The sequence below is a fragment of the Aptenodytes forsteri genome, unplaced genomic scaffold (genome assembly GCF_000699145.1).
Source record: "Aptenodytes forsteri isolate BGI_AS27 unplaced genomic scaffold, ASM69914v1 Scaffold8, whole genome shotgun sequence".
Taxonomy (NCBI): domain Eukaryota; kingdom Metazoa; phylum Chordata; class Aves; order Sphenisciformes; family Spheniscidae; genus Aptenodytes; species Aptenodytes forsteri.
The window spans coordinates 12,424,148-12,437,803 of record NW_008796218.1 but is presented as its reverse complement, the minus strand read 5'-3'; the positions used below and the strand labels follow the sequence as shown (position 1 = coordinate 12,437,803).

Sequence of the window (13,656 nt, the reverse complement as noted above, 5' to 3'; positions counted from 1 at the left end):
GAAAGATGCAGATTGCATTTCTTAAGCTGACTTTTCAAAATGCTTACTTCAACACACGGTGTGCAGAACATGGAACCAGCATGGTAAAGACACCTGAACTGCATGTGTACTCCAGGCATCTTACCAGGTCAAAGACTAGATTCTGGCCAGAATTTCACTTTGCTTTCTCTTTAGACTGTCTTATTTGCTAAGATGACAGAGGATCCAGAGGAGACAAAGTCACTTTGTAAAGGACCAGCTCCTTCGGGAAAGTACCAGGAGTAAGAGTTAACTGTCAGATTAAAGCTCACAATGACCACTGGTGCCCTCTGACCAGCGAGACTAGGGGAGAGCTTTCAGGACTGCTGAAGCAGAGAAATCCAAACGCACTGTTTTGCATACTTCAGCTTTTACATAGTGCAGGGAGAGATATTAGGATTGAAGGTGGTATTGACAAAGTCCCACCCATCCCATAGGTTCCCAGGAAGAAAGGACATGTTACATCGATGTGCTACATCAGAAAAAATACGGTTAGGTATGCTAGCTGTACACAACCTCTGGAACACATGTAGTCCCAGGCAAGATACTTGGTTGCTACTCTGTTTTGTAACTGAAAAAAAAAAAAAATCACAAGAGATACAGAAGAAACAGCCCCTCCCGGGCTGAAGAACTGGGACACATTCAACAAGCATTTTTGGATCCAGCATGGGCAATTGCAGTAAGCAGAAAAACTGAAACCAAGAGAGACTGACTGCTTTCCAGGAATATGCTCCTTTACCAGACAGTAAAAAAAAAAAATATTAAAGTGGCAATCAGAAATGGAGAAGTGATTTTAAATCTAATATACTTTCTTTAAAGCCTATCAAAGTACCAGCAATTTTTTTGCCATGTCTTCAAAAATAAAAAAAATTGTAAAACAGATTCCATGGCTGATGCAGAAACCTTCAAGATAAAATAGGTCAAAACGGAGTAGACTTCCTCAAACTCAGCAAGATAGTTAAAAGTAACTATAACACAGTGGCACATACTAACTTTTTATGTTTCCATACAAAGAGGAATGCTCTATACATGTTCTCCTATTGGCACAAAGGTTTTCTGGCTAACACTGCTGTAGCCGATAACTAGTATGCAACAGGAAAACAACACAGATGCAGAAATAAAGGTAACAAGTAGAGAATGGGCATTAGGCAGGAGGACGTAAACAGGCCCTTTAAATGGGCAGCTTCCAAGTTCTAAAAAAGCTGGAAACAGGGGCAGTTATGTGGAAAGTGGAAATGATTTATTACTGGACCAGGATGGACTGAATTTCACAAGATAAACCATGACAGAATTTTTGCAACAAGAAAGCATTTGTAAGAACAGAGATTAAGTAACATAAACTCATACCTAAGTTTTCTTTCCTTCTTTCTGAAATTATTGTTTTGAATTAAAGTGTTCAAACTGGCGTTGTTCAAGTATAGATACGATATCATTTGCTTCGTGTTAACTTACCTAAAATTGTTATTATATCTAGTTACTGAGCACGGACAATTAAGTGTAAAATGAGAGAATACTTTATAAGTAAAACTTTTTCCTTAAAAATTAATATTTCAGAAATACCCCTGTGGCCTAATCGTGTATTTTACAGAGAGAATACCCAGAAGCATTTAGGAAAACAGCAAATGTGTAAAAATACAAGGAAGAACAGAAGCATTATAATGCACAAGGGAAACACGAGCAGTCACTTTGGTAATCAAATGACTGGATTCCAAAATAAAATCCAATTTGCTCCAAAGTAGTTGCAAAAGGACATTTAATTTTACCATTACAGTGACTTACTCTTGCTAATAAATAGCAAGAGTACTTACAGGACAGTGACTCTTGACCCTTAGTAAATCACATCTATAAGTTAACTAATGGCAAAACCCAACATTTGAGTGCAGCACTGCTAACACTCAAAATAAAAGTTAAATCAGCTCATAAAAAACATTCATATGAAATAGAGTGTATGAAGGTATAAATCCTCATTATGAACAGAGCTATAGCTATGCTCCATTGTAAGTAGCATTTAAAAGTATGGCACAGATAGAAAAATATTACTTTGGAGTTTCTACGGCGTAAAAGAGAATTCTAGAAAACATTAGTCACTTGAAATATCTTCATTAATGACAAGCAAAAACGTGTGATATATTTTCACTTTGACATTTATCTAAGGACCAAATTTCATGTGAATCACTGGGGGAAAAAAATAGTCATATGGTAAACTATCATTTTCGGCCAAATACAGATTGTTACTGTGACTAAGCAAAATCAGCCCCACCCTCCACTTCATAACTATATAAAACATATATTTCTTTAAGCTGACTTTTATCAGAAAAATTAAGATACTGTCTAACGATGCTTACTTATTTATATTTTAATTCTTCTAGAAAGACACAAGCATTTAATGCTGCACAACAGCAATTGTTCATACTTAGCCCCCAAATTCTTCTCTTAAAATTCAAGGCAATTAAATGTAATTATTTCAATTCACATGACACTGTCCTTAAGCAGCTATCCAAACATTTTCCTGGTGACAACTGAAAACATCTATGATAGGAATCCGTCTTGTTTAGCACAAGGTCCGTGCCTTTCCTTATGAAACACAAATGGATTTCCCAGCTTGGTAACAGCTTCAACGGCTGTACCATACATACATTAACATGCTCTGGTTTTGGACAAGAGCACCGTGACTAGGCTAGCTCCGAAGCCTAGTCAGGTCTTAAGTAACTATAACAATCAAGCCTACATAAGGACAAGTTGAAAAGTTTTCACAATTAGCAGCAATAAGCACATCAACAGTTTTCTGTGCAGTGTGGAAAAAAATAGCACACCTGGCATTACTACTACTTTTTTGGTATTTATGTCAGAAAATGTTATCTGGGTGATAATCAGGGTGTCCCATTTTAATTAAATATTTAAGCATTAACTAATTATATAATTACTTAAGCAAAATTCGTACATTAGTATAGCAAAATGAAGAGAGATGATACCTTGTATTACATTATAGAAAACTCACCTTTTCTACTCTTTCTTCAGAGCACATCAGTTGAATTTGTTCATGACATTGTTTCTGGTAATGTGTCTTCAGTGCGTTTTCTTTCAGTTGCATTTCCAACTTGAGGTATTCTTTTCTGATTTCCTCGCGGTTTGTGAACACATTTTTAAGGATTTCTTTGTATCTATTAGAACCAAAGGATAAGAATAAATAATGGATTACTTACGGAAGACACTTTTTTACGACTGTCTCCTTTACAAGGGGAATTTCAATTCCAAGTTAATAAAATAAATATAAAAAAATTAAGAGGAAAAAAGTAAAGCCTGTTATAGATGAGCACTAAATAAAGCGTCAGGACATCAGTAAAGATTTTATGTACTCGAACTGGAAACAGAATGTGAGATTTTGAAGGGGTCACTAAAAGGAAACCTTGCTGTATTTATGAAGATGACACTGGGATTCAAAAGAGACATCTGGAACTTCTTCACATAAGTCTTATCTCTACCTCCGAAAGATACTACATACCTATGTTCTCTATTTCTTATACCAATTTATTAAACAGATTAGATTACTGTTGCCATAGACACACAAGGTCTCCTTCAAAAAACCTGCTAGCTATCTCTCAAAAAAGGAAAACCACAAAAGAGTCTTCAGTTGCTCACTTTCTCTGAAGTACTGTTGTACCATTTTGATCACTAATGGACAACAAAAATCAGAACATGCATCATGTTTTAACGCATACTAGGCTAATAGGGGGAAAACACAAACTAGTAATAGAAGGTATTTGAGAGTTATTCCAAGGAGACAAATGTTTAAATGGCCTCAAAATCTGCTTATCCCTAGTCTGAAACGCAAATCGGAATAACAAGGCAAAGGAGAAAGCCTGGAAGCATTACTAGTGTTGCAATATAAGTTTCAGTGGCGGTACTTTTTCACTTCACTCTTGAATACTGAAAACGCAGAACAGAATAGCCCAAAAGATACCATATATCTTGATAATGACCAACCTTGTATACAAGCTATTTGATAACATCCTATTGACTTGTTAGAACTTTACATAAGAATAAAGGCACAGTTTAACATGCAAATGTTCTAAAGACATGCAACATTTGAGGTCGTTATACAGTATTTAGTATAAAAGATCATAAAATTAAATACCGTAGAAATACTATAAAATAACACATAGGTTCAACCAGAGAGCAAGTTGAAGAGACATTCTTGCCATGTAGTTGACTTCTTGCCAGTGTGTTTCAGAAGTAGCAATTCCATTTCATAGTCTAAAGTCTGAATAACTCCGAGTCTTTTATTCTAGTGTCTTATTACTCTAATTTGAAAAACAAACAGAATTAACAAAAGAATTCTTCTCTACAGTTTTAGAAATTCAGTTTTGCCTCAAAGTGTCCAGAGAATGCTATCATATCTAGGTAAAAACGTGTACTAACACACACACAAAATTTAGAAATAATATTTCTTTAAGGAATGAAATAGTCAGCTGCAGAGTATCAGAGTTCTTACCCTACACTGTTACTATCTACATAATCTGCACTATTATACTATCTACTGCACAACTGGTTGGAGAATTTTTTTCCTCCATAGTATCCATAGAAACATGGTTCCTCCCAGCTGCCTGGGAAACACAGCAATAAGAAATGAAGGTGAATCCTCTCTCTCAATTTCCCTCACAGTAAAGCCCTGGGCATAATTTAAGAGAGGCTGCAGATTCTGATTCTATGTACAGTCACTGTGAAGAACTATTACCAGTAAATCAACCCTTTGTGTACTTATAATCATCAGTGTCCCAAATATAGCATCAAGTATAGAAGTCTTTGCAAAGCTCCTGCCTTGAGCTGGATTCACTCTTTCAGTAAACACACTTCTATTCTTACGGAGTTAACTTTACCCTCTCTTCTTCACTTAAAAATGACAAAGTAATCCTGTAGGCAAATCCAGGGTATGGACTCTTCTGGACTACCTAGTCTCAAAGAGCTCATGGAGCTGTCAGCGGTAGTTCCAAAGCCAGTGTCCACTGTCTATCTCAACAAGCTCAAGACTCAAAGCGATGGCAGACAATGCATCTCCAAGGTTTAGACAACAGAGGGAGCAGGAACGACCTTTGGGTTTCAAGAAGCAAGTGGTGTAATCAGTGAATCTCTTCCAGATAACAGTGAAGCAAAAGCCATAGGTAGATGGAATGAAACACAAGACTGTGGATAAGGCTCTCTACCCTGTCCCAAACGGAAGGGAGAAGACAGCAGAATACCTTGAAAACCTGTAAATGAATGTGGGGGAAATCAACTCATCACCCACACCATCAGTAGGATGAACCTGACAGGTTCTTCATGAGGAAGAAGAGAATGCAACATCCACTTTATTGCTGATATCTTGAGGGAATGGGATAGGCTTACATGTGTCCCTATGGATATTCCAGAACATTAAAACCCAAACGTTCTTTGACCAACAAATCTTGGCATAGAATATGTCCAGCATTTTGAAAAGACATTTTAGGGACCTTGCCCTTGACTGATTCTTCCCAGACACATAGAATGAAATAAAGGGCAAATCACAGGAAATTAAATTAACCTTAAAGACTTAGAGTGCAAAAACATGCAGGAAAACTGTCAGAACTATCAACATGACTTAGAAACCTACACTTCTTTTGAAAATTAAATTTAAATAACCTGAATTAGAGGTTTACTGAAACCTCTGGAATGCCAGTAAAATGAACCTCAGTTAGAGAGCATTTTGCTTTGAATGGGTTTTTACTTTTACCTCAGAAGTTTTTCCAGGTTAAATACCACATTCAAAGGGCCAGTAAAAAAAAGTTAACTGAGTAAACCTAGGCAAATAATTCTCAGAAATATGTGATGAGATATGCAGAGACAGATCCAGAAAGATTTTCACACCAAAACCTAACCTTCTTATGGAATAGATTGACTTCTGCAACAAATTCAAACATCACATGTTTATTTTGTCACATTTTGTGTGCTCTCATGAGAGACTGTCACAGCAGAGAAGATAGACAGGAACATCACCAAGAAGAAAAAGAGACCAAGAAATACAAAAGCAATAGAAAGTAAGGAACCTACAAACATAAATTAAACTCTTCGTGGAAAGAACTTCAAGTTCTTGCCTCTCTTAAACCTTGCAGGAAGGATACTACTGAAGTAGTATCTGCCAGCGGTAGCAGCAGCTGCTGTCATTTATGTGAACTACATTCTGCCTACCCGCAAAAATGACCTGTTAAGTAGCTTTACTGAAAGCTAGCATTCATATGCTCCTTCCCGCCACGTGCGTGTTATTTCCAACCCCCATCCCCCTCCCGCCGATTACTAAAACAACCACACTGGACTGTGAGGCGAAACACTACCATTAGAACATAGAGTATAGTTTTGGAGGTTTTGTATAATGCAAGCGACAGTCAATTTCTATTTGGTAACATGTTCCTAGAATTATTAAAAAAGAGCCTTCTAAATATTCTACTGTCCCTCTCCCCAAAACATATCATCTTGATTTTAAAAGTCTAGATCTTGACCAATTTATTGATAATACAACTTTAAAATTATAGTAACTTTCTCTTACTTGTAAGACATTTTCACATTTTTGGGGTTTGAAGATAAGCTTCCTACCAGAAAAACAATTTTTTTCTGTTATTAAAGGACTCTGCCTAGTTTTAAAAGTCCTGTGAGATGGACTTCTATCATCCTCCAAGTAAGACTGTTCCATAGACAGATTGATCAGGAAGCTTTTGTTGCTATTATGGTCAACTTTTCCCCCCTTTCTTAACTATATTGTATTTCTTTATTACATAACACTCAAATATAACACCACTCTATTTAGTTACATTTATCATTATTTTTCCATCTTTAGGTTACTGTTCAGCCCACATACAGACTAGTTGTTTGGCTATTTAGTTGTTTTGTTTGTTTGCTTGGGTTTTTTACTGCATTTTTATTTGATGAATTTTTAGTTGATTGTATGGTTGGCAGTTATTTTTCATCACTGGACTTTCACCAACTTTTCAGTGTTCTTCCTGATAACACCTTAGTGAATGACCCTATCCCAGCCCTGTACCTCCCACAAATACAGATTTGCACTGAATATTTTTGCTACTAAACCTTTCACAATCACCATTTCATTTTTATCTGCCACTGTATGTGTGTGCGTACATATGTATACATATATATGTACACACACACACGCACTCAGTTTTTGAGACATAATGCTTTCACGTGGGGATCCTTCCAATAACACAAGAATAACAATAGAAATCAGATCTGAAAAGTCAAGGTGACTTAAAATCAATTCATAGCAATTTGCTAAATATTGGCTCAAAATAGGATAAGAAATCTATAAAATTTACATGTTTTAGTTTTTCTAAAAACCTATGTTACAATATGGTACTTTAAACAACCAAGATTAAAGACGGTTGTTATTTTTCTCCAAAATCTTTAGCTTTTGGTAGTAGAAAGAACTTCTTAGCTGTATAAAGTTCTGGAGCTTCCTAGGAGAACACTTGTCCTAAAATCTTTTGTGTTATTAATGGTAGAATTCCATCTGCACGTTAGTACAGAATAACATTGGTAGCCTTGGGACATAAATACCCAACTTTCCCATGAAATATCTTCATTCCAATAATGAAGCTATTGATAAGCTTTAAAAAAACCTGCACATAAGCATTTTAAAAGCCACATGCGCACTGATGAAGCTCATAACTTTTAGTAAGATTCAATTCCCTATCATAAATAAATACTCTTGATATCAGCAGTTCTAATGAAAATTTGATAGGAATAAATATAATCCACAGAATACTGACATTGCTGCACTTCTGTCAGTTTAGTAAATACTTCATAAGAAAGTAACCATAGATGCAAGACCTTCACCAGTGATCTAAATTGTGATGTCAGTGAGTTACATCAGCTGCTTGAGGATCAGAGTACGTGGTTATCTTGCAGTGTTTTATTGAATAATTTGCCTAGAAGGTTAATATCAGGATACTTCCTCAAGTACACAATATTTGTTTTGTTTTGAAGCAAGATCGTAACATGATTAATTTACCTTTGTATTTCCACTTGCTGGTTGTTTGAAAGTACTGCTGCACTACGATTTTCAGGAATGCTTGCTTGCTTTTCTTCATATTCTCTCAGTTTCTCTTTCAACATTAGGATCTAAAACAAAAAAGGTACCTTTTAGTTGGAATATAGTTTTCTGGTTTTTTTTTTAAACCCATGATTCTGTGCTTATGTCTTGAAAAGCTTTACAAATGGCAGTAGGTGATATTCCCCTTAGAATATAAAACATCTTTCTTACTTCAAAATAAGAGATAAGAGAATTAGGACAATATTGCCTTATAGGTTCAATCCATTTTTTTTAACAACAGATTTTGACATACCTCTTCTTGTTCATTGTTGCAAATTTTAACATACTGGCTTATGTAATTCAAAGTTATAATAATTAATCTTTCAAACCTTTAACAACAGATTTTGACATACCTCTTCCTTTTGTTCATTGCAAATTTTAACATACTGGCTTATGTGACTGTCCAAACTAACAACATTGGTCTTCAACTGTTAAAGAAAAAAAACAAGTTAGAATTTAAGAAGGGTCCTTCACGTTTTCCTGCATAATAAATACACTGTGTATAAGTACTAGATAATTACACTTGCACTATATTATGAGGAAAGGGATTAATACAATCCTGACTTGCACAATGGAAGTATGACTCTCAGCTTTTGCAATAATCTGTTGCATACTCATGGCCATGTCATTGCCCTCAACAGAGCAATAAAAAAAGATTACATTTACATGTGCAAGCACATTTTGCATTTATTCAGACTAGTTTTACTATTTAAAGTATATCTTGTGCATTTTGTTATAAAAACTATCTAAGTATGCAACAAATGGAAACTACAGTCAACCCCATATTACATAAAATATATTAGAAGCTACGATACAAAGGATTATGAAAAAAAATCAGAATAATCTGGATAATAGAGAGCAGAAGACAGGACACCCCAGTAGCTTTTCATTTATCAATATAAACTCATCGAGTTTCTTGGCTCCAGATGAATTCTACCTGTAACAAACCTGGACTGGCTCTTGTACAACTGCTCAGACATTTCTTTACTATGCTTTACAGTTCTCTGAGAATGTAATAGTAAGATACTGAAACTAGCTGTGAATTCTACCAGCTGAATATTATTTCAAAATTTGAGGCTCACAAAACAAACCCTTTCAAACTGGCAGCATAATCCCATTAATGAAGCTACGTTGCTTTTAGGCCAGAACTAGTCAGCTGTACTGCTTCTGTATCTACTACATCTATCACTCAGATGATGAAGAGTTGACCATAAGAAAGGAGAGGTAACTGAACAAAATTGAGACAAAATGAAGGAAATTATAATCTTCTAAAAGAAATAGCTCTCCTTCTCTTAATACTGTATTATTATACTTTCACAAAAGATCAGTAAATACCAACATACTCACAGAAGACTTGATATCCTTTGCTCGGTTTGCATACTTAAGAGTATTATATGTATCGTCATAGAACATAGAAGATGGACTAACAGCAGCTATCATTATTGTTCGGCAATTTCCTCCAAGAGAATCTTTCAATAAACGAGTAAGCTTACTGTTTCGGTAAGGAATGTGCTGTTTCTTGCTCTAGAAAGAGAGTTACATGCATGTTTATGGATTAGTCAACTGCACTTTAAATATTCACCTGCCTAAAAGTCTGCTTAGAATTTCAACAATGCCACAAAACACAACAAACAGCCTTGGAACTTTTCTTTGACATAAGTAATTCTCCTCAAAATTACATACACATCACAAATGGCGTTAAAACTCTTGGAACTGTTCAATACCTTTATAACACATGTATTAGCCAGGTTACTTTCTGATCTCCGGATACGTAACAACTATTTTTGTGTTGTGGGCAAATAACAGAAAAGGTAGACTACATTAAACTACTTTCAGTTCACAGAATAATTGAGGTTGGGAAGCACCTCTCAAGACCCATCTAATCCAATCCCTCTGCTCAAAGCAGGGTCAGCTAGAAGAAGCTGCCAATGACTATGGCCAGCTGGGTTTTCAATATCTCCAAGGATGGAGACTCCACAACCTTTCCAGGCAACCCAAAGTCTGCTTTGTGAAGCTTTTTTCAATCACATATACAGAACCTTCATCTCACAGTACAAAGTTAGGTCGCTAGGACCCCAATCACACATCAAATAAGTCAACACAAAGAATTTTACTTATGTCAATGGTACAGATTCTAAATTCTGCCTCCCGCTCCAACATGATGGTGATAAGAATGTGTGGCACCAGGAAAGGAATTAAAAGCTCTAATCATTTTTCCCTGGCATATTTGAAGGGGAAAATTGCTAGCTGACCAGAAAGACAAAAAGCCTGTAGCTGTAGGCAATGGACTTGGCTTTGGCAAAAGTTCAGGCGGTTTTGTCATTCTCCCACATAACTGTCCCCACTCCTTCCCTTGAGCTGGTGAGCCAGATCAGGAGACTAATTCACTACTGTGAGCAGGGTGCGGGGGTGTGTGTGGAACAGCACAAAAGAACAACTTTGGATAGGTGTTGTTTTCTCCTATAAAAGCCTTCTCCCCTAAGATTAAAGGGCATAAACCTCTGGAAAAATCTTTGTCCTTGTCAGGCTATTTATTTACTCATGCAAGCTTCTCTATATATACTTGATTTTGAAAAAGGTGGGTAAGAAAAGCAGGTACATTCAGCTTTGACACTATTCTTAGGTAGCTGCATATAATTTTTGAGAATTCTTTCCCATCGGGACTGTCTTTCATTCAGCTATCACAGAGATGATGGTGGAAACCCATAAGAAAGCCTTAAAGGAAAATGATGTGAGAAGCATCAACAACATAATCTCATTACTCAATGAGATCTTTCCTGGACTTCAGGCTTTAGCAGGGTTATATTCCAGAAGTGAATAATGGATACCCTGGAGTTACCTTAAAAGATATTAAATATTCTTTAAACAAATTGGTAAACAGGAATTTTGCTAGACCACATAATAAGATACTGAAGTAGCTATCTACAGCACTACAGACAGAATCTGTGTAGGATATTGACTCCCCCTATCACCCACAGCCAGAATGCCCTTTCTCACTCTGTAGGCAGCAAGAAGAGTTTACAAGGAATATCATAGGAAGACCATTGTTTTCGGTGGTCTATACGTGAGCTCTGGTATTATAATTTTAGTTGTTGCAGGAAATGAAAAAGCATCTATGTTTTATTAAATGACCAAACCATAAAAAAATACTTCATTAATGCTGAAAAAAATGTTTTTTGTTAATATGCAGGGGCAGTGTAAGACCAGGAGCAGCGTACATATAACTGGGGAGCGAGAACCTTTCTAATTAAAACTATACGAATACTAGGCTTCCTGATTGTAAGACAGAAACAAAACTTATTCACCTCTATGACTAGCCTATAACAAGGCAAAATCAAAAGCAGTTAAAACTGTTTAAAGCCTTAGCATTCCTATTCTGAGTGTAAGCAACAAAACCCAAGACGTTTTCCTCCAATATTCTTACACAGACAAAAAACACCCTGTAGTTCATTTAAGTAAGCCTTCCCCTTAAGGCAGTCAAAGGGATGCTGGTTCCAACATCAGTATCAGCAGAAGTGAAATACGTAAGGATACTTAAAAAAAAGGTTGTTTCTCTTTCAAGTAGAAGTTAATTTCAGCACTGGTGCTAGCGTGGCAAAAGAAGTTGTATCAGATGATTCAGCAATTGAAAAGCTAAGGCAATTTTTTTTTTTTCTTTGCTCTCCCCAAAGTTGAGACTTTTTTTTTTAAAATTAGAACGACTGTACATATACCTTAAGTATATGTTTTTTAATATATTCCATTAGGATATCCCAGGAATAAGTTTCCAAGATACAGTAAGAGTCAAACCAGATATGCTATAAAGAGGTAGTGCCGCATTTAATACTTACCATTTTAAAAAATGTTTTCACAACACTAGGAGGTGAAGATTGCATGGGAAAGCAGCACATACCTTTGGATTTGCCAAGGCATTAATGACATTTCCAAGAGCTAGCAGGGAACGGTTAATATTTGTTCCTTCTCTAAAACGAGCCCCCTTGGCATTTGTCGCGCTGGCACGTTCAGATCCTGCCAGGTCAATGAGAGACATTTTGGCGATGCGAACATTTTGATTAATACTAGCTGTTTTATCTTGCTGCCTTAGATAAATCTAAAAAAAAAAAAAAGAAAATAGTTAAAAAGTAACTACTAACCAGTCTGTTGTTACTCTAAGCAGTAAGCTAAATTTACAGTGTAACAACTGTTTTCAGAAATTCTTACTGGAACTCTTCTCGGAATCCAAGTTAAACCTTTCAGTATGTATCTAACACCAACAGGCAATTTGGCCTAATGGAAAATAGTAAATCCATTTCTGACACTTACCTCTTAAACTCACCTGCTTCAGGTATTAGTAGGGAAAAAGAAGCAGAGTGTGGTTGCACTGGCTTTGGCTGGGATGGAGTTAATTTTCTGCATAGCAGCCCGTATGGGGCTTTCAGATTTGTGACCCAAACAGTGCTGATAGCACACCAACGTTTAGCTTTTGCTGAACAGCGGTTGTACTGTGGTGAGCAAGAGGACAGCTGACTCTAACTGACCAAAAGTTTCTCCAAAGTAGCCATGGCTTGAAGACTAGCTGGGCATCAGTCTGCCCGTGGCAAGTGACTGCTTCCCCCCACTCCCTTCACTTATGAAGTGAACCACAAGGCATTTCCCTCTCCCTCTCGCTTTTGCCCTTTTGATTCTCTCGCCCATCCTGCGGCAGAGGATTAAGCAAGCAACAGGGCTGGCTGGGGCACAGTGGCAAAGATTGGTGAGCTTCAAATGAATTTTATAGCTAAAATCACTCTTGATTCTTCCACACTCAAGATGTATACCGCACTATTGCACTTTAAACTGAAAAAGGTGTTCATTTTTCAAAGGCACCTTTAAGAGTATGCCATAAAGATATATATATTGGGATAAACCAGGAAAAAGGCTGGACTTTCAGTGATTTAGACTTAACTGTAACTACCATTAATAGGAAAACAATACTCATTTACTGCTGTGAAAACACATACTACTCCAGGGTCTTCTGGAAAGCTGTGACCCCTGAGGCCACTTGCTGCCCCCCTCATCCCTTCTTTCCTGAAATGTTCACAGTACAGGAGATATACAAGGAACTAAATGCTTTTGCTTCCTACTTTGAGGAAGTAGGCAAAGCACAATTATACAGTCAATAAGAAGAATTACAGTTATCCTTAGATGGCTTTTACTTTTTCAGGATTCTCTATAACTTCTTTTGTGCTGAGTGCCTTGCCATCTGTAAGGTTAATGGTTACTGACACTTTCATGAACGCACTTTTAGACAGTGAATTGGGAAAGAGTTGCCCTACACATAAAGGTGATTGACTAATAAAGACAATATCTCACCAGTTCTGTAGCTTTAAGCTTAGTGCATGAGAAACGAAGTCTTCCCAGCAATTTGTAACAGAAAAAAATTGACAAGTATTGGGAGTTAATGAAATTCTCATGACTTGCCACAAAAGGTATGTCTATACCAAGTAGACATGTTTCTATATCAAACAATACAAGTATGTCCTCTTGTACTATTTCTAGTACAATAT

The 13,656-nt window shown here is 36.5% G+C and overlaps 1 protein-coding gene across 1 annotated transcript in view; it reads right to left on the bottom strand.

Moving 5' to 3' along the window:
* KIF18A (kinesin family member 18A) overlaps positions 1-13,656 on the bottom strand; it is a 44,553-nt gene that overhangs the window by 23,333 nt on the left and 7,564 nt on the right. The window contains exons 5-9 of the mRNA XM_009288864.1: positions 12,024-12,221; positions 9,479-9,655; positions 8,485-8,559; positions 8,051-8,160; positions 3,017-3,179 (exon numbers count right to left, since the gene is read on the bottom strand). Coding sequence (XP_009287139.1) covers positions 3,017-3,179; positions 8,051-8,160; positions 8,485-8,559; positions 9,479-9,655; positions 12,024-12,221 — 723 coding nt within the window. The remainder of the gene's footprint in view (positions 1-3,016; positions 3,180-8,050; positions 8,161-8,484; positions 8,560-9,478; positions 9,656-12,023; positions 12,222-13,656) is intronic.